This window comes from Clarias gariepinus, chromosome 1 (assembly GCF_024256425.1).
Source record: "Clarias gariepinus isolate MV-2021 ecotype Netherlands chromosome 1, CGAR_prim_01v2, whole genome shotgun sequence".
In the NCBI taxonomy this organism is placed as follows: Eukaryota; Metazoa; Chordata; class Actinopteri; order Siluriformes; family Clariidae; genus Clarias; species Clarias gariepinus.
In genome coordinates this window covers 15,209,938-15,232,732 of record NC_071100.1, presented here as the reverse complement: position 1 = coordinate 15,232,732, position 22,795 = coordinate 15,209,938, and the positions used below count along the sequence as shown (strand labels likewise).

The window sequence follows — 22,795 nt, the reverse complement described above, 5'->3', positions numbered from 1 at the left end:
ATCTGCTATGCCTGCCAATTAGTCGATTATTATCTGTTATGCCTGACAATTAATAGATTATTATTTGTTATGCCTGGCAATAAATCGATCATTGTCTATTATAAGTGACAGTAAATCGGTTGTTGTCTGTTATACCTGACAATAAATCAATTAACTTTTTTAATTAAATTATCTATCATACCTGACAACTAATTGGTTAATTAATTGATTACCTGTTTATTAATTGATTACTATGTGTTACACCTGACAAATAAATTGATTATCTGTCATACCTGACAATTAGTCTATCATTATCTATTATACCTGAAAATTAATCTATCATTATCTATTATACATGACACTAAATGGATTATCTTTTATACATGAAAATAAAATAATAATTTATTATACCTAACAATAAATCGATTATTATCTACCATACCTGACAATTAATCGATTATTATCTGTTATGCCTGACAATTAATAGATTATTATTTGTTATGCCTGGCAATAAATCGATCATTGTCTGTTATAAGTGACAGTAAATCGGTTGTTGTCTGTTATACCTGACAATAAATCAATTAACTTTTTAAATTGAATTATCTATTATACCTGACAATTAATTAATTAATTAATTAATTGATTACCTGTTGATTAATTGATTATGCGTTACACCTGACAAATAAATTGATTATCTATCATATCTGACAATAAATCTATCATTATCTTTTATACCTGAAAATTAATCTATCATTATCTATTATACATGACACTAAATTGATTATCTTTTATATATGACAATAAAATAATAATTTATTATACCTAACAATAAATCGATTATTATCTACCATACCTGACAATTAATTGATTACTATCTGTTACATCTGACAATAAATTGATTATCAATTAAACTAGACAATAAAGCGATTTTTATCTATCATACCTGACAATTAATTGATTATTATTTAATATACCTGACAATTACTCAAATATTATCTGTTACACCTGACAATATATCAATTATTACCTATTACCGACAATAAATAAATTATCTAAGATAAATGACTATTATTAATTATCATTCATACTACCTGACAATAAACTGATTATTATCTGTTATATCTGACAATTAATCAATAATCATGTATCATACCTGGCAATTGATTGATTATCATCTGTCATACCTAAAAATAAACTTATTATTATTTGTTATAACATGGTACATGTATTATTGCCTATTATAACTAATAGTAAGTCAATTATTTATTACAACTGACAATTATTACTTATTATATCTAATGATATAATGTTTATTATCTATTAAATCTAATGATTAATTGTTTATTATATATTGTAATGGTTAAAAAAATCAATAATCTGATTTGGTCAATTTGCCTCATGACTGATAACTACATATAAGCATTAAACATTTAAACAAACCATCGTTTAGCCATGTGCTTATTTATTCATCCATTCATCTATTCAACTGTTTAGTCTCCCATCCATTCATCAATCTATCAGTTCAAAACATTAATACTGTACATTAGCCACAGAAGCATTTACTCATTTATCATCCATCCATATAAACATCCGTCCTTTCATCCTTTTTTTTTTGTCTAACTGGAGTGTGATGGAGTGGTTTTATGAACATTCACACATACGTACTCCAATTACAAAACTGTGTGTCCAAGACAGATATCTGCAGAACTGATGCTCCTCAGGGGACTGTGCTGTCTCTATTTCTTTTCACCCTCTATACATCCATTTAGATACAACTCATGCCATCTGCAGAAGGGCTCTGATGTGGTTGTTGGGTGTATTAAGTAAGGTGACATCTCTCAACTCAATGCAACTCAATATCAGGAAAAGAAAGAAGCAGACATTAGGAGAAGAAGGACCCCTGTGACTGCTATATCTGTCCAGGAGGAGACAGATATAGGAGTCACAAAAATGGACATGTTCTCAGAATACAAATATCCGGGAGTTCATTTCAAGAACAAACCGAACTGGTACATAACACAAAGGCACTCTACAAGAAAGGACAGAGCAGGTTGTATTTTCTGCAGAGGCTCAAGTCTTTTAACATCTGCAGAGGAGCAAATGCAGCCAGAGACTGAAGTAGAGATTATTACTAAGCGTTCTACAGAGCGCCACAGGAGATCTTTTCTCCCAATTGCCATAAAATTATACAACTCTTCTCTGTAACCTTTACACACTGACATTTTACATTTTCTTCCGGCTAAGACTCTTATTACCGTACTGTGCTTAAAGTATTCTGTAAATGGTAATCAATTTTATGCCTTCATTCACGAGAAATTTTATCAGAAGACCCAGTTTAATTTGAACGCCCCTTGTATAACACAAACCATACACCAAATGTTATAACTGCAATTGTGTAATACTAGCAAAATATTAATAAGAATATTTTCTAATTTTTCTGGCCGAAAAAAAAAAAAAAAAAGAATATTTTCTTACACATAAAATAACAAGAAAAAAAAATACCGTCATGAGTAACATGTCTTATTTTGACACGGCTGGGAAAAAAATGAGCGCCCCTATAGATAATGCAAATCTGTTCAGGAATGTTACACAAAGCAAAGCCTTCCTTTTGTTGCCTTGAACAACAGCTGCCCTTATGTTTCAGTTTCACTGCCTCGTGTGGTTGCATAACTGAAAAACCCAGAGAACAAGGGATTCAAAGTTAAGGATTATTGAACATGTTTCTGTTGCATGCTTGTGTTAATATGAGCAGCAGTAATGGGAAAAGACTAGACAAAAAGCACTTTTATGAATGAAAGGTCTTGAGGACTTGAGGTCTCTTTATTCTGTGTATTAAATGTTTTGTGCACTAAGGATACTGCAGCATTTAAACATAGTTCTTGGGGTAGTGCATCCATCCCAACTCTTCCTTTTAACTATTCAACTCTTCAACATCCATTTCTTTAACCCTCTATTTAAACCAGCCTTTTAATGTTATCACCCATCCATCCAACCACTCATCCATTCATCCATCCATCTGTCCATTTAACCAGTCATCTATTTTGCCCTCCATCCATCCTTTCAATCATCCAGCCATTTAACCATTTATTCATCCATCCATTTTAACCACATAAGCTTCCAATTACTCCTCCTTCTATAAATCTATTTACCCATTTATTCATCCTTTTTATCCATCTAACCATCCATCCATCCATTTAACATTCCATCTATTCAGCCACCCATCTATTATTCATCCAACAGTTCTTCTGTCCAACAATTTTACCATTCTGCCATCCATGCATCCATCCATCCAACCATCCATCCAACCATCCATCCAGGTACCCATAGATTCATCTAACCCTTTACCAATTCAACCACATAACCATCCATCTATTCATCCATCTATCCAACAATTTAACTATTTAACTCTTTATCCATCCCTCCATCCATCCAGGTATCCATAGCACCATACAACACTTGACCCATTCAACCACTTAACCATTTATCTACTATATCTATCCATCCACCCCATCCATTCCACCCAAATATTTAATAATTTAGCCATTCATCCATCCCTCCATCTATCCCTCCATCCATCCAGATATCGATAGCTCCATCCAACCCTTTACCCATTCAACTACTTAATCCACTTTACCCATTCTATCCAACGATTAAACTATTTAACCCTTCATTCATCCATCCATCCATCCATCCATCCCTCCATCCATCCAGGTATCCATAGCTCCACCCAACCCTTTACCTTTGCTCTGATGTATGTTTATTTTTAGGAAAAGTACAGCTAATTATTTATTCATTAACTCAACCCAACTTTTTAATTATTAAAAGCTAAAAAGCTAAAAAATAAGTATATTTCAAACCATGGCCTTTTCAATCTTACATAAAAGTTTTTTCTATAAGGTTTCATTTGTGTCATGTGTGATTTAGCTTGTTTTGTAACCCGGTCTTGTGTTTGTTGTCTTTATCCCTGTGCCTTCAACAGCCTTAGAACTATAGCACCAACCTCGGGCAGCAAATCCTCTTTGACATCACAGGTATTGTGAGCAGAAGCTCAAGATCCTGATACAAAGAAACCGTTGTTCTGCCAACTTAGTAATTAGTCCAAGTTAGCTGAAGCGTAACATGTGAAAGAAGGGGCAGTTATAAAGAGTTGTCGCAGTAAGGTCTAAGCAGCACCCTGAAGAACAGAGCACACCCAGGCCACACAGGCTGTATCACAGAGCCGCACAGCACGCACAGGAAACATGGTCAGCCGGTGAGTTTTGCCAAGATACTGTATGTTATATGCATTTGACAAACTTATCCATGAAAGTGATTTGTGCTCGAGGTGTGTCCCTCCCAAAAAATATACAAGATCCAGTTAGACAGGAAGCTCTTCATTTGGACTCAGTTCTAAAATTGGACCTTTTTGCTTCTTGAATGATGATGACATCATATTTTGATCCTTATATAACCGATGAGCAAATACAGTCCGTCTTTAACCACTGGCGCACTCCGAACATCTCTGTCAGTTCCAGAGCGGTGAGCAAAACCCTATCTGGTTCTTAGATATTTGGGTTAACCCCCCATAAAGAAAGGCGTTTGGCTGATGGTACTTATACTGTAGTTAGTATCCTAGTAACCAGTGTTATTTAATAAAGTACACTTTTGTAAGTTGCTCTGGATAAAATCGTCTGCCAAATGCCTCAATCTATTTGTTATATATAGTATAGAGTATAAACATTTAAATATAGTTATACCTGCTAACTAGAGTATTATAATACACTAATATACACACTGCATAACTTTTAACTGTCATATTATTGAAAAATACTTGAAAATCTGATATGTCATGCCTTAAAGTCTGATACAATTTTTCGCACAATGTTTAAAATATACATTACTGCGCAAAACAAACTGCTGTAGAGCAAGAATGTTTTTTAATAAAACCAGTAAAAATATTTTCAATAATTACAGTCAATAATTGTTATTTGTTGAGTTTTATAATTTGACTGAATTTTACTGAACATCCTGCAGAACCAGCCACAGACAGAGGAATTTGTCACACCTTTTTTTTCATGTATGCAAAACCCACAAGCTTTTTTTTTTTTTTAGGTCTTTTGCATAATATTCTTCCTTCTGGCCTGCAGATATTTTCCTGTAAGATGAAAATTTTTGTTGCTGGAATACTAATGTTCGGAAACCAGCAAGGTTTTTTTTGGAATGACTTAATATTAAAGTCATAAAGCAAACATGTATAACAAAACTGGTATGAAAAAGGGGGCCTAAGACTTTTGCACAGTAGTGTACACATCATCAGCAGATGCTGTACTCAAATATCACGAATGCATTTTACAATATTCAAAGCTCAAAGCTCCTCATAGGTTCCTGGTTTGATCCTGAGCTTGGTTTCCTCCCTGTGTCCATGTTGGTTTCCCCCAGGTTCTCTGGTTTCCTCCCATCTTCTAAAAACCTTTCAGAATATGATTGGCTAAAATAAATTTGCCCTACGGTGTCGATTAGTGCACTGGGATGAATAGTGCCCTGCAACGAGCTGACCTTCTAGGGTGAGTTCTCTGACTTTTTGTGGAGTGATCCTGGGTCTGTCACCAGGATAAAGCAGTTAAAGAAGATGAATGAGTGCATGGTTAATTTACCCTGAAAGATTGATGGATTTGGGTACATCTTCAGGAAATGTTTTATCATGGGCACGGTTGCCATGGTGTAAAAAAGGTATTCATTTTTAAAAAATATATTATAACTAATTATCTAACACCACATCGCAGAGCATGACAGGATGTCAATCAGATCCTATGCAAGCCCGGTTTTTAATTGACATATTTCAGTGTTTTGTTGTGAAATAATTGTCTATGACACGTAGACTAGAATTTAGACTAGTTCAAAAAGTTCGTAAATTGAATAGCTGCTTTGTGAGGATTAAATCGTTAAAAGCGCTATACAAATAAAATTTAATTGAATTGAATTGAATAGCCAATAAAAAAAAACAGAATGAAACCTAAAGTGATGCAAGGTTTTTATAAATGTTTTAAAAAAGAATAGATGCTAAATAAATGAAATGCTTGACCTTCAAGCTTCGAACATCCAGCTGGAGATTATAAGAAGATCTTTGAGACTGCGGAGGAGCTCAGTGATCCGCTTCCAGCGACGGTCACGGGTATGTTCAGCTTTCAGTTTCTAAACATATCAAAAACATCTTTCTACACTAGTATTACGATTAACTTTGTGTTTCATGTGTAGTTTGAATTTTAAACGCATTTGTTTTTAAATATCTATAGGAATTATATCTCTCAGACACTATGCATAATGACGGTGCTATAATTATTTGGGGAACCTTTACCCAGGATGTTTTGTTTGAGGTGCCCTAGAATTATTAACCATTATTGTACACTAGGTGATATGACGGCATAGTGGTTAGCACTGTTGCCTTGCACCTCCAGGGTCCGGGTTTGATTCCCGCCTCAGGGTATGTATGCACAGAGTCTGCATGTTCTCCCCGTGCTTGGTGGGTTTCTTTTGGTGTACTCAGGTTTGTTCACAGTCCAAATAACTAATTAATCAGTATGTCCCTTTTTAGGTCGAATCCCATCATTTATAAGAGGGAGCCTGCTTCGGTTGGGTCCAGGCTTGTTCGAGATCGGCTCGGAACCCTTCTACCATCTCTTCGATGGCCAAGCCATGATGCACAAGTTTGATTTCAGCCACGGTCAAGTCACTTATTTCCGCAAGTAGGTTTACAATCTTACAGAAACCCAAACATCTATCTACAGATGTTTAGCAGCAAATATTAAAGAAATATCCATCCATCCATCCATCCATCCATTTTCTCCCTTGACCGGCAGTCTAAGCAGAGATTCCAAGGCCTTCTTCTCCTATCCACACCTTTCAGCTTCTCCACAGAACTATGCAAGCACCCATTGGGCTAGTAGAGAGATATACTGTAATAATTCCATCTAGTCCTTGGTCTACCTCATCGTCTTTCCCCTTTTGGACATGCCTAAACACTTGCCCAAGAGTCATCCTGATGGCAACCTATCCTTAATGTGGTGGAGGGGTTTGTGTGCCCTGTTGATTCTAGAAGATATGCTGTCGGGGCAAATGGCTCCCAGTAGGACCACCAATGGCAAATCAGTTCTAGTTGAGGGGCGAGAATATAAGTGATTCATAGTTCCTCATGCAAAGACAAACTAAGGACTCACCTGGAATAGAGAGAATGGGGCCTGGCCAAGCACAAATCAAAAGAAATACTTGGTACCATGTGGTAGCACCTGCAGGAGGAGTAGTAACGGTCTGGTGCAGCGGGCTTGGCAGTGGTACTGTAGAGGTAAAAGAGCTGTTGAAACATCTGGACCTCCAAACTGTCATCTTAACACTTACATTACAAAGAAAACTGTATAGAAATATTCGCACGTTTTTATGATTTTTACATATAATTCGATTTGCATAATAATGAATGAAATCGCATTGAGGTGGTATGAGAGGAATACAACTGTAGTACAATTTACTTTATGGTGGTTACAGTTACTCCACATCACATTACCTCAAGTCAAGTTAAGTGGGCTTTTATTGTCATTTCAACCATACAGTTCAGTACACAGTAAAATGAAATAACGTTCCTACTGGACAAGATGCTACATAAAAGTCGAAGGTGTCTTATCATAAAAACACATAAGACACCTAATTATAGCTGACAAGCTGAGACCAAGCAGATGAACAGAAAAAATATGAATTTACAAAAAACTACACAATGTGAGTATTTTTCTAAAAACAACATTATCCTGTGTGTTTAATTCCCTACACATGCAGAATGACACAGATATAAAAGTATATAGAGCAAATGAGAAAAATATAATGGATCCGAAACCCTGGTTAATACTTACTGTAAATTGGTTTACTAAAAACTGTTTCTGTCACTCATAGGTTCATTAAAACAGACGCCTACGTCCGTGCCATAACTGAGAACCGTGTCGTGATCACTGAGTTTGGAACATGTGCTTATCCAGACCCCTGCAAGAACATCTTCTCCAGGTTGTTATACCATGACTTTTTCCTTCCCTCATATTTTTAAAGGCATATCTTGTGCAAAAAGGCTGCGATTATGTTTGTGTGTTGTATTGATGCTGTCAGTCAGTCAGTCAGTCAGTCAGTCGTAACACGTGTTGATTTATTTGCAGGTTTTTCTCGTACTTTAAGGGTGTGGAGGTGACAGATAACTGTCTGGTGAACGTTTACCCCATTGGCGAAGATTTCTACGCCGTCACAGAGACAAACTACATCACTAAAGTCAACCCAGACACTTTGGAGACTCTGAAAAAGGTAACGCTGGAACATCCTAGTAATTCCTGAACCTTTTAGTATTCAGTAATTAATCATTAAGTGTAACTTTAACAATAAGTAATAGTAAAAAAAAAAAAAGATAACGAGATAGTAGCACTGACACTACCTTCATTAATGTATATGAACATTGGACATTCATTTGCATATTGATCCTGATTGGCTCATTCAGGTTATGATGCAATAACACTTTTCAAATGTTATTTAAAAAAAATTCAACTACTTCATGTCTTATTATTATTATTATTATTGTAAATTTTATTGACAATTTTAAGTGTGACAACGAAAATGTGTTTTGTTATTCTGTACAATCAAAAGTTCGACTTGTACAGTATAACATACAAGGTTGACATTTATCTACCCAGTACACTATACCAGCTTTATCTCTAGATACTTAATAAAAAAAATAACATTTGAGGTTAAGGGTTCATTTGCAGTGTTGACTTTTTTTCTGAAATAAAGGTGGACATGTGCAATTACGTCAACATAAACGGGATAACGGCCCACCCGCAGATCGAGAGAGACGGCACTGTGTACAACATCGGAAACTGCATGGGCAAAGGAGCCTCGCTGGCTTATAACATTGTCAAAATCCCACCCAAGCAGAAAGGTGAGTGGTTCTTATACGGAAATCTGAAAAAACAACTCATGCAGAGTCATCAGGATAATGAGAATTATGCAGAAGAAGTAAACAGAAGTACGTCAAAGTGAACTGAATCAATTAACACATAGACAATTTACTGTATATAGTGTCAAGATTGACCCTGCAATGATTAAAGGTGTTTTAGGTAAGATTAGCCTGTTTTTTAAGATTAGGTCTCTAACAGTTTTGACATTTGAAAGATTGCTGCTTATGTTAATGAAGCCCCACTGCTATAATTTTATGTGGCTCGTAGATTATCTACGAAATGACTGACAAGGATCACAAACAACGTTTACAGACCACAAGTCAGTTTTCCAAACATAGTTTATAGAAGTGAAGATCACAGCTTAATGCTGTACATTACAGGAACTCGGCTGGGAGTTCTTGTCACATCTATTTATAGTCCTGACCTCAGTCTGAGGTTGCCTTGTATCTACTGTACATGCGCAGTGACAATAAAGTTGAATCTAGTCTAAATACAGGAGTTCCTGGGAGGCCAGTGTTTCAGATGTGAAACAGGCATTCTGTACAATTTAAAGTCCGGGTTTGACTCTCACACCCTTCGGATACGGTTTAAAAAAGTTTTATCTCTAAAATAGTTAATTTCCAACACTGAAATGGCATGTTCAGAAAAGGAGTGAAGCTTTTTGCCATTTGAGGAAAGTCTAGGGAACCCTGTGTTAACTAATTTAAAGAAAAAATAATACAGTACTGTATGTGGGACCTTTAAAGCAGTGGATGCTTAATGGTTATGATTGTATAGTTATCAATAATTTATTACAATGCCTTTAATTTGTTTAATAATGTATTGAATAAGAAACAATATTTGTAAAACTATGTTGTGCTTTTTTACCTAAAGCTCAGATAAATGAATAATCACTCGATTTATTTTATATTTAAACACTCTTAAACCAAATCTTAAGCTCTAGTCTTGAATGTCAGCTTTGTGTCTATAGCCTGTGACTTCTAATCTGACTAACATGTGTCCATGTGTGTGTTTGTCCTCAGACAAATCAGACCCGATAGAGAAATCCAAAGTGGTGGTGCAATTTCCCAGTGCTGAGAGGTTTAAACCGTCCTACGTCCACAGGTTCACCTTCATTTTGATTTAAATTTGCACAATTGTGAATCCGGATGTGCATGTTTTATATAGAAACTCAGCAAGACACCTGATGACTTGTGTGTTATCCATTTCAGCTTTGGGATGACGGAGAACTACTTTGTGTTCGTGGAGACGCCCGTCAAAATCAACCTGCTCAAGTTCCTGGGTGCTTGGGCCATTCGCGGATCCAACTACATGGACTGCTTTGAATCCGACGAGCAGAAAGGAGTAATTATATCCAAAATATTACTTATTAAATTTTAGGTAATGTAAAGTAAAAACTATGCACTTAATAGAAAAAAAATTTCAACAGACTTGGATTCATATAGCCAGGAAGGATCCAGGAGAGTACATCGACTACAAATTCAGGACTTCAGCCATGGGACTGTTCCACCACATTAACTCTTACGAAGACTCAGGATTTATAGTTTTTGACTTGTGCACCTGGAAAGGGTAAATAAACCAAACAGCTTTCATGAGAACCCAACAGTATGGCATTATGGAACACAATAGGGAAGTAGCACTTGGATTGTTTTTACACCTGCTTCACAGATTTGAGTTTGTGTACAACTACCTGTGGCTGGCGAACCTGCGTCAGAACTGGGACGAAGTAAAGAAGCACGCCATGATCGCACCTCAGCCAGAAGTGCGGCGGTTTGTGGTCCCACTGGATCCCTACAGGGTACGTCTTACTTTATTTACATTTAGGCATTTGGCAGACACTCTTATTTAAGAGCGACTTACATTTTTATCTCAATATACATTTGAGGGTTAAGGGCCTTGCTCAAGGGCCCAACAGGGTCAACTTGGTGGTCGTGTGATTTGAACCTGGGACCTTCTGAGCCGTTATATAAATGACTTTCTTTAAAATTTCTAATGATACTCTTAACAGGAGGAGCAGGGGAAGAACCTGATCTCTCTGCCATACACTACAGCCACAGCGACCATGCATGAGGACGGAACCATCTGGCTGGAGCCTGAGGTTCTTTTCTCCAGCCCTCGCCAAGGTCAGAGCGTATATCAAATATACTCTAACAACATCCTGTACACAGATCAGCTAAAACATCAACACCACCGGCAAGACTACTTAACCCACCCCCACACTCCCAGATCCCAATCTCAGATCGATTTAGCACCCATGAGATCCACCAGAGGTAACTTATTGGGTAAGGCATTGGACTCCTGACCAGAAGGCCCTGGTTTCAAACCCCACCAAGTTGCCTCTGTTGGGCCCTAAAGCAAGGCCTAAACCCTCAATGGCTCAGGTGGATTTGTTTATTCACCTTCCATACCACTTTTGGGGGGCCTGGACCTTATTCCAGGAGACTTAGGGCACAAGGCAGGGTGCACCCTACATGGTGGAAACGCCAATTAACCAATTGAGGGAGAACATGCAAACTCTACGTACAGACTCGAGGCAGGAATTGAACCAACATACTGGATGTGCAAGGCCACAGCACCACAGCACCAAAAGGAGCCAATGACAACCCCCTGGTTCCAGGTACACCAGCCACACCCTGAGATGCATCCCGAGACACCTTGTGGATCCATGGCCCAACGGGACAGAGATTCCAAGGGGGCACGAAGAGAACCCAAAACCTAGGTGGTTTTTATGTTATGGCTGATCAGTGTATAAGCTGTATAAGTTTTCGTGAACAAGCGATTACAACTATAGAAGCATATTAGCACAAACTTGTGATTAATATAAGAGCTGGAACTACTTTCAAAACTGCCCTTGTGGGAAAATAATTTAATAAATTTGAAGAATTAACAATGCTGTAATATAAATACACCTTCTCCTAATGGAGACATCAGATGTTAGTGTATATCCTGAAACGAAAAGTGTGACTTATTTAACTTCACCAGCCTTCGAGTTCCCTCAGATCAACTACAAAATGAACAACGGGAGGAACTACACGTACGCCTACGCCCTCGGACTAAACCACTTCATCCCTGACAGGGCAAGTGTCCTATCTGGTTTAGTCTAATCTTTGTTAGACATTCATCTGGTTTTAATAGAGTGCTTGTTTTTAGATTTGCAAGCTGAACGTAAAGACTAAGGAGACATGGGTGTGGCAGGAGCCAGACTCGTATCCATCTGAACCGCTGTACGTACAGAACCCTGATGGAGTCGATGAGGACGACGGTGAGTGGCATTAATACACAAAATGAGTTTTAAAGAAGCGGATGCAAATATTATATATCAATATCACTGACTATGTTTTATCAAAGGTTACATTATGAAGATAATTCGATGTGATGTGTTACATTAGGGCAGCACAGTGGTGTAGTGGTTAGCACTGTCACCTTGCACCTCCAGGGTCCAGGTTCGATTCCCGGCCAGGCTCGATTCCCGTCTCTGTGCGCATGGAGTTTGCATGTCCTTGCTGTACTTGGTGGGTTTCCCCTGGGTACTCCGGTTTTCTCCCACAGTTTAAAGATATGCAGGTTAGGCTAATTGGTGTTCCCAAATTGCCCATAGTGTATGAATGTATGTCCTGTAATGGATTGGCACCCTGTCCAGGGTGTACCCTGCCTAATGCCCTAAGTCTCCTGGGATAGGCTCCAGGCCCCCCGCGACCCTGAAACAGGACTTTCTACCAGCATGTGAATAGTTTAGAAAACATGATCCCCCTACAGGATCATAGAGGAACTGCAAGCACAAATGCTAACATATATAATCGAAAAAAAATAATCATAATTTTGAAGTCGGTGTGGCGATACATAAATTACCACATCATGATACATCACTGAATTGATTTTCCCCTGCATCTCTAGTAAATATGAAAGATGATAATTTGCACAAATTCCGAGTTGCGTGTTGTATCCGTAATGCGACTGTTCAACACAGGTTGTCATGAAAAATGTTCCCACAGGCGTCCTGCTGACCATCGTGGTGTGTCCCGGAGCACAGAGACCGACGTACTGCCTCATCCTGAACGCTAAGGACCTCTCGGAGATCGCCCGGGCCGAGGTCGACGTCATGTCTCCAGTCACCTTCCACGGCATGTACAAGCCGTAAAACGTCTACTCCGGATCTTTCCACGTCATCTCCATAAACGCACGTGTTTGTGACGTTTCAGATCAGTGTTTTTTTCATCCTGCGCTTGTGCCAAAAAGGTTAAATATAAATATGTGGTGTGGCTATAAGACAATGATAATGTTTACATATTAAAAATTCCAAGTGGTAATTAATTGATCTCCTCATTAATTCCCGCTGATTAGTACTGGATGCTGTACAGGATGTGCGCTGTATTAGACAGTGTGTATTGTATCGCTGAGACTGAATAAAGCTAATCAAAGAGAAGTGTTGTCCAGGTTGGGTTTTGCAGTCAGGACATGTCTGGTGTTTGCTCCAATGGTTAACGAAGATAAGCGAGGAAAGTTAAAGCCTCGTGCCTAGATTAGAAACAGTTATATCAAACTCGAGTATACAGGAAGAAAGGAATAAAACGCTTTCATCACACAAAACAAAAACATGACTGTTCATACTCAAGTCTCTTTTACTTTCTCTTTTTCTCGCTTTATCTTATAAAAAATACTAACACAAGCAACAACAAAACCAAATCCTGTGTTTTTACAAATTGCTTACAATTGAACCTCCTTCCATCAATGTTAAACATCTAACAAAAAAAGGATCAAAGAACACATCAAAGAACATGGCTTTTACTTTAAGTTTTTTTTCTGGTCAGATTATTATTAGATCTATGTGGTGTGCTTGCATACAGTATAACATATGAGCTGTTACCATGGAAAGAACGAAACAAGTGAAATATGTTCACGTCAAACCGGGACTTGGGATGAAATGTCTTGGGAATGAACCGACCAACATGTACAGAAGACTTCAAGCACAGTACGGTAATGAGACATAAGACATATGAACGGTACAAACGTTTTAAAGAAGACCGTACGTCCGTGGCTCGCAGCCCACGACAGAAGTTTCTGTGAACATTCAGCGAGAAGAACGTCTGATCCTTGAAAAGTCCCCCGTACAGCCCTGACCTCGCTCCAAGCCAGAGATGAGTTCCTGGGAGGCCAGTAAACCATCCTGTTTGATCCTGAGAAAACGTTTTACCTTGATGGCACTAGTGAAAAACTGTGATAAGTGCGTTAGTGTAGCAGGGGATTATATAAAGAAATAAAGGGAGTTTTTTTACTCTCATAACTGTGTTGTTATTCTGGACAATCACAAATGTTTGTTCCGTATAAGTGTGCAGAAATAACACACACCTTCTGATCAGCGAGATTAGAGACTTCAGAAACACACAGTCATCACAGCCCCAGTGCAACACTTTGGATGTCTTGTTGATCGACCCTGTTGTGAGGAAAGCAGAAATTCTCCAGAGCCACGTTTAATCTGGGCTCAGAGCGCTTAAAGCTTTGCTAATCCCTATGTCCTACACAATATCGGATTCTTGTTGGGACCCTAATTCCTAGCTCTATTCATGAAGACATTCACAGGGTTCAGGATTCCATTGAGGTGTGGAAACTGACTCAATTCTTCTTTCATGAAACGTTAAAAACAAACATCATCTTGCAAAAAAATCTTACTAAGGAAACCATTGTTATTCAAATGTTCACTAGTAATATACAAGTAATATACTATACAAGTTAATGTGAATGAGCGGTTACTATAGAAACAAGAGAGTAAGTAAATAAACCTGAGATTAGTTACGCTAACACACAAACTGTGAGAAAAGACGCCAAGAGGCCTTTTTGTTTAATAGTTGTCATTTTTATTGAGCGTTGCTCAAGTCACTATTGTGAACAGCATCACGTTGTAACTTCAATAACTAATAAACAAGGTTGGATATTGTTCGATTTGTGTAATAAGGAACAAAAAGGAAAAAAAAAGAGAGAACAATACAATGTGGTCCAAAAGTCTGAGATTGCACTGAAAATCTGGGATTTAAACAAAATGGTTTCAAAGTTGAAATTATAAAAGAATTATAATATATTAAACATGTTCAATATTTAATATGTAGAGTTCCATATTTAATTAAAAATGTCAAGATTTCACTCAAATTCAATCAATCAATCAATGACAGAATCTGTCTTGAAAACAATGCTGTATTAAATTCGAACACGGATGCATGAGAGCGTGCGCTCAGACTTTGGGACGCCGCGGTTCTCCCCAGCGCTACTGAAACAAAAAAAAGGACCTTAAGAGGGGGGAAAAAACATAAAAGACCGGTGCAAGATTCTACATAAATACATTATCCTTATAATCATCATGTGTAAAGTGCAAATCTCTAGGTTTAGTACATACTAGGTTTTTTTTTTCTTTCCAAGTGTGTGTGTGCAAGCATGTCTAATGTAGATTGAGACACAGTCATTTGGTTCCCCCTCTCTGTGCACAGCTGAGCCCTTTTTTACGCTGTTAGTTTGGGGATAAAACTGGGCCGTGGGAAACTTGCATGTCTGTAGAGATTTGTGGGTTAGTATAAATCCATAGCTGGGAAGGTGTACAACCATCAAAACGTCTGAAACGGTTCCTACAGAAACGATAATGTGTCGGAACCTGCGCACTGACAGAACTCTTAATCACAGCGTTTGCGTATGATGCTGAAACTAAGCATTTGCTGTTGTGTAAGTGATGCGTTTATACAGAGGAACCTCACCATACTGACGCCATCCCCTACTAATCTTCGCCTTAAGAATTTAAATCTCGGAATGAATGAACCATCCAGGAACCATTTTAAGTGGAAAGCCGTCACATATTTCCATTTTTTTCGGTTGTGGTTTTTTTTTTTTTTTTGCATTTTGTCCAAGATTTAGTAAAGACATAGCACCATGAGTCCCAGAAAAGTTTCTTTCAGTAAAAAAAAAAACTAAAAAAAGAAAGTAATCATCGCTAAAACGGCAGAGGATTCTGCCATGAGGAATCATAAATTAAGGTTCAAAGTGAGATTTAATGTCTATTTATTTTATATTTTACTTCATTTTCATGTCTTTCCTAAATGTTTTGATTGTTTTCATATGCAAAAAAAAAAAAAAAACATGATTATACTGTTGGAAATTGGTAATATTTTTGTGGGGCTGGAACGGATTATCTGCATTTACATTATTTCTTATAGGAAAATGCGCTTCGTAAAACGAATGTTCGCCGTAAGAACTTGCCTCCAGGACGAATTAGATTTGTATGCTGAGGTTCCACTGTATGTATCAGGCATTAAAAGCATTAACATTAAAACCACCTATGGTTTTGGTTCCCCCTGTCCCACTGGAGGTGTGCTATGGTATCTGGTGGTTTTTGTGGGATTTCTGTTGGTCCCCATGGTTATGTGTGTGCAGATGATCCTGTCACCAGTTTGCTGGTGTATAGTCGGTGATGAGTTGTCCAGTTAACCTGGTGGTGGTGGTGTTAATGTTAAATCCCATTGGTATAAACTTCACCATACGATGAGCACATGCTCTAGAAGACCTACAGCATGTTCAGTCAAAGCAATTGAGAACTGAGTGAGGACTGTGTTCAGACTGCAGGCGAACCGGATTAGTTTTCACTGAGATCGGATTTGGCTCTGTTCAAGGTGTCGGCACAAATCTGACGCACTGTCGATCGATCTGCACTGGTTGCTGTGGTAACGGTGCAGGAAGTGGGCATTGCAGCACGATATTCCCCTCATATATAACGCTCATATATACAGTAAGTGCTATCAGACGTTTCACTTCGTCCATGGTCCAGAGACTATTCTTCTCCATGTCCAACTGCGCTGATGAAGCCATGATTCCTGAAAATGCGATTCTTTAAAAAGAACATTGAAGGGCACAGCTTTTATATACTTAAACGGTAACAGAATGGATCCATGCCCCCATACCATGTCATCATGAGGATTTGAATTTCCATGTCGGGTTGCAAGTGACGTAATGGACAGATTAAAATCCGATTGTTTCAAACCATCTCTGTATGTGGTTCAGATTGGATTCGCAAAAATCAGATTCAATTAGTTTTTTATTTTATTTTACTGTTTAGTCTACATGAATGCAATCTGATTCCAATCCTGAAAATCAGATTTCGGGCTTGCAGTCTGAACAAAGGCCTTGGACTGACTTTTTCTAAAAATTTCAGGTTGTTGAAAGTAAAATTTAAATAAATAAATAAAAGGCGTGTCCAATCTGTAGCTCAGATCAGTGGGTAAGTGCTTGAAAATACATAAACTTCTAAACATCTCTGTTCCAGCTGCAAATATTTCAGTCTCTAGTCACCTGAATGATAAACCCTGCGCATAATCTCGCTGGAATAAAGAAAAAGAAAAGACGCTTTTTGCTGGATGATGGTGCTGAGAAAGGAGAGCGGGGCGGGAGGGGTGTCTCTCCAGGCTGGTCAGTTGGTCTCGTAGGTGGAGAGGAGCGCGGCGTCGACCGGCTCCATGCAGGAAGGACAGGTAAAGGAGCGCATGAGCCAGTCGTCTATGCAGTCCATGTGGTAGATGTGCATGCAGGGCAGGAACCTGATCGGGTCGCCATATACAAAGTCCATCATACAAATCACACACCTGGAGAGGAGAAGGAGGAGGAGGAGGATCAGGAGGAGGAGAGAAACCACCATTAGTTCAAGAGTGACTGATTCATTCATCGTTCCTAAATCGTTAGGAATCGCTTTTTAAATCGTTTTACTTGTCTTAAACGTTTTTTCCTCTTCTTTCGGCTGTTCCCTCTCAGGGGTCACTACAGCAAATCATCTGCATCAATCTAAGCCTGTCCTCTGCATCTTCTACTCTCACACCAACTACCTTCATGTCCTCTCTCACTGACATTATATGTCTTTCCTAAAGGAAAAGTTTTCACTGCAAATCACTGTTTCACTGAATATCACTTCCATTCAGTCATCCACTGTCCATGATTGCTTTCCTTTAGCCCACTGTAACCTTGTGTGTCAGTCGTACATTAAATAAAAGCCTAGAGTTTCTAGTAAGAACGTGTTACTTTTCCGTTCAGGTTTTTAGTCTGTGAATAAAAACCGCGTGTTTCCCTGTAGTGCACTCACTCTCGGATCTTCTTCTCAGATCCGTCCTTGCCGGCGTCGAACACCCCTCTGGGCAGGTGCTGAATGAGGCCGATGCGCTGAGCGATGCGGATCTGCTCCTCCTCCGTCAGCTGGGTGGCCAAACATGTCTGGCTGGGTGTGGGATGGTACACGGGTATGCACGCCTGCTCCTGCACAAACACAACACACACACACACAAAACACACACTCGGCATATATGTGATGTTACTGTGACACACGGAAGCTTGTATCGAGCAGGAGGGGGTGTGTTCAAATGAAAGGGTGTGTCTCGGTTCCTTGAACAATGTCAGTCACGTGACCAATGACCAAAAAATAAATAAATCAATATTCAGGAATTTTTTTTTTTTTGCCTTTCACAATGAACTTGACATTTACTCCTTAAATACGTTATATATGAAGAAAAATGCACACAAAATCTTTTGATTTATATCAATGACCTCAATCTCTCGCATAAACTCTAGTGTTATTGTATCTAGGTTTTTTTCCATGTCTCTTTATTTTCTTTTCCTTATTATTTTTTTTTTATTGTGTTTTATTCTTAAACATGACTGGCTGATTTATATATTCTGTTCAAATAGATATATATATATATATAAACGGTGGCATATTAGTTAGTCGTCATGTTTGTGTTTATAATTAAAAGATGAAAGAAAGAAAGAAAGAAAGAAAGAAAGAAAGGAAGAAAGAAAGCAAGAGACAAGGACTTCACTGTTCTTTACATTTCCTTTTTGTTTTAAATCTTTAGTTAATTTTCAAACATTCAGAGACGGTGATTCTGTGCATAAACATTTATGACATCCACTTTAACAGTGGATTTTCAAACACACACACCTGTCAATGATGAACGCAACACTACACTACCTGCAGCTGCATTAACCTATTAATTGAACTGCCTGAGATAGTACGATCTTGTTGCTAGACAAAATTTGTCCACTAGATGGCAGTACAACGAGCTCTTGAATGAAGCTTCATGAAATTAACCTTTTGGTGAAACTATTGGCTGGGAGAAGCCTGGACTCCTACACCTCACCAACACTCCCGGAAAGCTTAAATAAGCTCTCTATGCTCAGAATAAACAGAAAACTTTCTGACACTCATCATGTGTGTATGACTGCGGCTCTCCTAACGTCTCTAAGTGCATCAACACGCCGTGCGATAATTCTTGTTTTAATTTATTTTATTACTTAAAGATTATTTGATGATGTAATCACTGAAAGGAGGGGGTTAAGGAGGGGCACGCTCATATTTAATTTGCTCGCCTGTTTTGCTTTGATCACCACCGTAGCATCCTTTTAATAAGCTTATGCAATATCACAAAATTTATTCACATCTGTAGTCGACTCTTCTGAAACAAGAGTCACAGCTTCGCCACGACCACAGGATACCACAGGATACCTCATCTGACATAAGAAGCTCCTCACTGCATTAGTTAGGGTTGAATAACTTGTGACGAGCTGAACCATATTAACCCCTGCAGTAATTATTCCAAACTTTTATTTTTTTCTGGGACATGTATATCATGATACATTTTATTTAACATTGTCTTCTACTACTTTATGTACGAGGGAGAGTCAAAAATCATCAGTCAAGAATTGTCTGCTTTTCAGTTTGATTGGCCGTGACTGGTGATCAACCGTTCAGCCTCAGATATAAACGATCCTGTACTGAGTGGCGCAACAGAAACACATATTATGGCGTTACGTTATCCAAAAAAAAAATCACACACGTTAAAAGCCTCCGATCTAATTGAGTGAATTAGTCTCAAACGCTTCAACATGCTGCGAGCACTAAGTAGTTAGAAAACACTGCATAAGTGTCTCGTAGCCACTCGACCCACACGCTCACTGTCAAGTTGAGTTTTGAGACTTCGGAGGCGTTTGAGGTCACTGTTGAACCGTTTTTCCCACGATTTTCTTCCTAATATAGTCGTATCCAGGATTTCCATCTGCCAATATGGCACTCCCACACTAAAGCTACTCCTATCAATCAGGGAGGGCGGAAGACCATCACGATGGTGTTTCCTCCAAGTCACGTGACGCCAGGGAACCGCATCTTTTCAAACTGTGCAAGTTCATGTGTCAGTTAGGAGACACCTGTGATTGGCTACAGATTGGCCGGTGATCACAGCCTTCCATCCCTCCCGTCTGAGAGAGCTCAGACAATGCGCTCTCTCCATGTCCTGAAAAGTATTCAAAGAGAGTTGGTATTGTTTATATTCTGCGCTTGTTTATTTAATTATTTATTTTAAAAACTATTATAAATTTTAGTAGGAACTAGTGACATTAAATTAATCGTTCAACTTCTTTTAAAGTTGCAACAAAATCGGGAGGGGAAATGTGATATCAAATTGGGATATCTATAAAATTGTGATAGTTAGAGCATCGTGATTTTAATCTAATCGACACCCGGGTATTGTGATAATATCGTATCATGGAGGTGACTGCAGATTCCCATCCCTAGAAGAAAGAAAGGAAGGAAGGAAGGAAGAAGAACAGTTTTTAAAATAACATTTGCTATTTTTATAATCCAGTTTTTCAGAGACCAGACAACACTGGGTAATGAAATCTGTCTATGTGTGTGTGTGTGTGTGTGTGTGTGTAAACACCTGCAGCAGAGGAGCTAAAACACTAAACTAACTACAGAGTGCTGTAACCCCGTGATGCTACCCTGAAATACCCCTCCGTGGTGGTGGTGGTGAGTGCAGGGGTAACTGACTGACCTCATAGGGTGGAGGAGGCTCTAACTCGGGCTCGGCTCCGTCCCCGGTGCTGGCTCGGTCCGACTGAGACTCGTGCAGTAACGAAATGTCGTCCGATGTCGGGGATTTCAGACAGTTTCCCATAGCAACTAACGCTAGTCTGAGAGCTAGCTAATAACAACACACCTCTCTCTCTCTCACACACACTCTACACACACTGCTGTATTCAATAAATACTACTCCGAAATAATCCACATATATATTATATATAGTCTACGATTTCTCATTCATTTTTGTATTTAGAAATAATACATTTAAAGCGTTAAGCTCGTTCCCGTGACTAGCATGCTAGCCCAAACTAGCTCGACCGATTAAGGATTTTTCGTTAACCAGCAATCACGTCATTTCCGGTCAGTAACGCGGATACGCTTTAATCGAGCTCACGTCGATACCTTACTTCATATTTTCTAATCTAAGAAAGAAAGAAAACCCGAGGTAATGCGGACATTCCTAGCTATCCGCTGTTTACTCCGGCCTGCGCCGCTTCCTCCTCTGTCAGGGCACAACACGCACACGTCACTCACCGATTGTGACACGCGCGGTCTCTGATTGGTCGCTTTCTTGGACACGTCACTTGTGTTTGCGCACGTGGAGGAGAACTTGGCTTCATGTTTTTTCTCCTGTCTAAGCCTATAGAGGCACAGAGAGAGGTGAGTGCTAAAGTTTTCGCCCCCCCAACTCCCTTTTCTTCACACGAGTATGTATATTATATCATGCTATTTCACATACTAAAGGTAGTACCAATAAATTCAGCATAATTTATACATTTTATATATTTCTATTTTTATGTAATTTTATTTTAAAATCATTTTTCCCTCAGTGCAATTTATCTATTTTTCTCTTTCAATTTTTGATTTTATCTTATCTTTTTTTTTTTTAGATCACAAACAGTTGTATAAGCATGTCATGGCATATCCTAATGTGCATGGTTGTTTATGTTTATGTTGTTTATGTTAATGTTCATGAAACATACCCAAACTGAGAGCCCGTTATAAGAGAGCATCCACACATTCATTTACAAAGCTTCATTAAACCTGTTTATCCAATAGCCAGTACACTAGTGTCACTGTTTCAGTCTAAAACGCTGCATAAATGTTTGAAGGTCACCATTTGAAGAACTATGGCTATGATTCAAAGGATGGACAAGTCATACATGCAGAGGTGGTAAATGATGTAAGTGGAAAATACTACACAGCATGAACGCATCATACCTGAGGTAGGCCTCGCTGCTTCCCAGGCTTCCCAGTTTGATCCTGAGCTCTGGGTTCCGCTCAAAATAAAAACCTAGATTTGCTACAATGCCCCTCGTGTGAATAAGTGTGTGAATGGTGAACTAACAAGGATTGACGTCTAATTTAAGGTGTATTCCCAAATTGAGTGTTAGCAGGATGTACTCTGGAGTCACAATGACCGACCGGAAGAAAACGTCTGATGATCTTACTCATGAATGTCAATAGAATAAAGCATAATTACATAACTTATTTATTAACCTATAACTTTTAACTTAGTTATTTAAAATCTTATATAAACTTATATATTGTTAATATAAAACTAAATCAGCAATATATGTTACAGGAATCTCAGGAAATCAAAGAAATGCTCTCATGGCTTCGCTAATTGATAGTACAAATCTGGCTAATGTGTCAAATATGAAATAGTTTGATTCAATGCATAAAGTAAACATGTCTCTGGCTGCAAAATGTAAAAAAAAAAAGCCAAAAAGATTGTTTTACTATTAATGTCTTCATATTTTCAACGAGAACAAATTAACATTCTAAGTCTCGTTCCAAAACATTTGCGACCAGCAGTATAAAATTTGTATTTGTTATATCTGTGAGTATATGTCTTAATTGTAATGTCAAACTGGTTCATTTCAAGAGGGTGAGTCAAAAATTATCCGCATTCTGAAAAACAAATACATAATTTCTCTACATAATTGTGCTTTTCAAGAAACAATGTCCACCTGTCAACAAGCCT

General features: G+C 38.3%; 2 protein-coding genes across 2 annotated transcripts; one reads left to right on the top strand and one right to left on the bottom strand.

Moving 5' to 3' along the window:
- Positions 1-4,138: 4,138 nt before the first annotated feature.
- rpe65a (retinoid isomerohydrolase RPE65 a) lies at positions 4,139-13,479 on the top strand. Its single transcript, XM_053503054.1, has 14 exons — positions 4,139-4,231; positions 6,048-6,130; positions 6,551-6,701; positions 7,894-8,001; positions 8,148-8,289; positions 8,770-8,917; positions 9,959-10,040; positions 10,148-10,280; positions 10,366-10,505; positions 10,605-10,734; positions 10,945-11,059; positions 11,919-12,013; positions 12,087-12,198; positions 12,929-13,479. Exons 1-14 carry the CDS (start codon positions 4,221-4,223, stop codon positions 13,072-13,074), a joined length of 1,596 nt encoding a protein of 531 aa, XP_053359029.1. The 5' UTR covers positions 4,139-4,220; the 3' UTR covers positions 13,075-13,479.
- Positions 13,480-14,771: 1,292 nt separating this feature from the next.
- On the bottom strand, positions 14,772-21,326 carry LOC128526627 (RING finger protein 11-like). The gene is made up of 3 exons (XM_053498674.1): positions 20,780-21,326; positions 18,040-18,209; positions 14,772-17,548 (listed from the first exon to the last, which is right to left on the bottom strand). Exons 1-3 carry the CDS (start codon positions 20,900-20,902, stop codon positions 17,377-17,379), a joined length of 465 nt encoding a protein of 154 aa, XP_053354649.1. The 5' UTR covers positions 20,903-21,326; the 3' UTR covers positions 14,772-17,376.
- Positions 21,327-22,795: the final 1,469 nt, after the last annotated feature.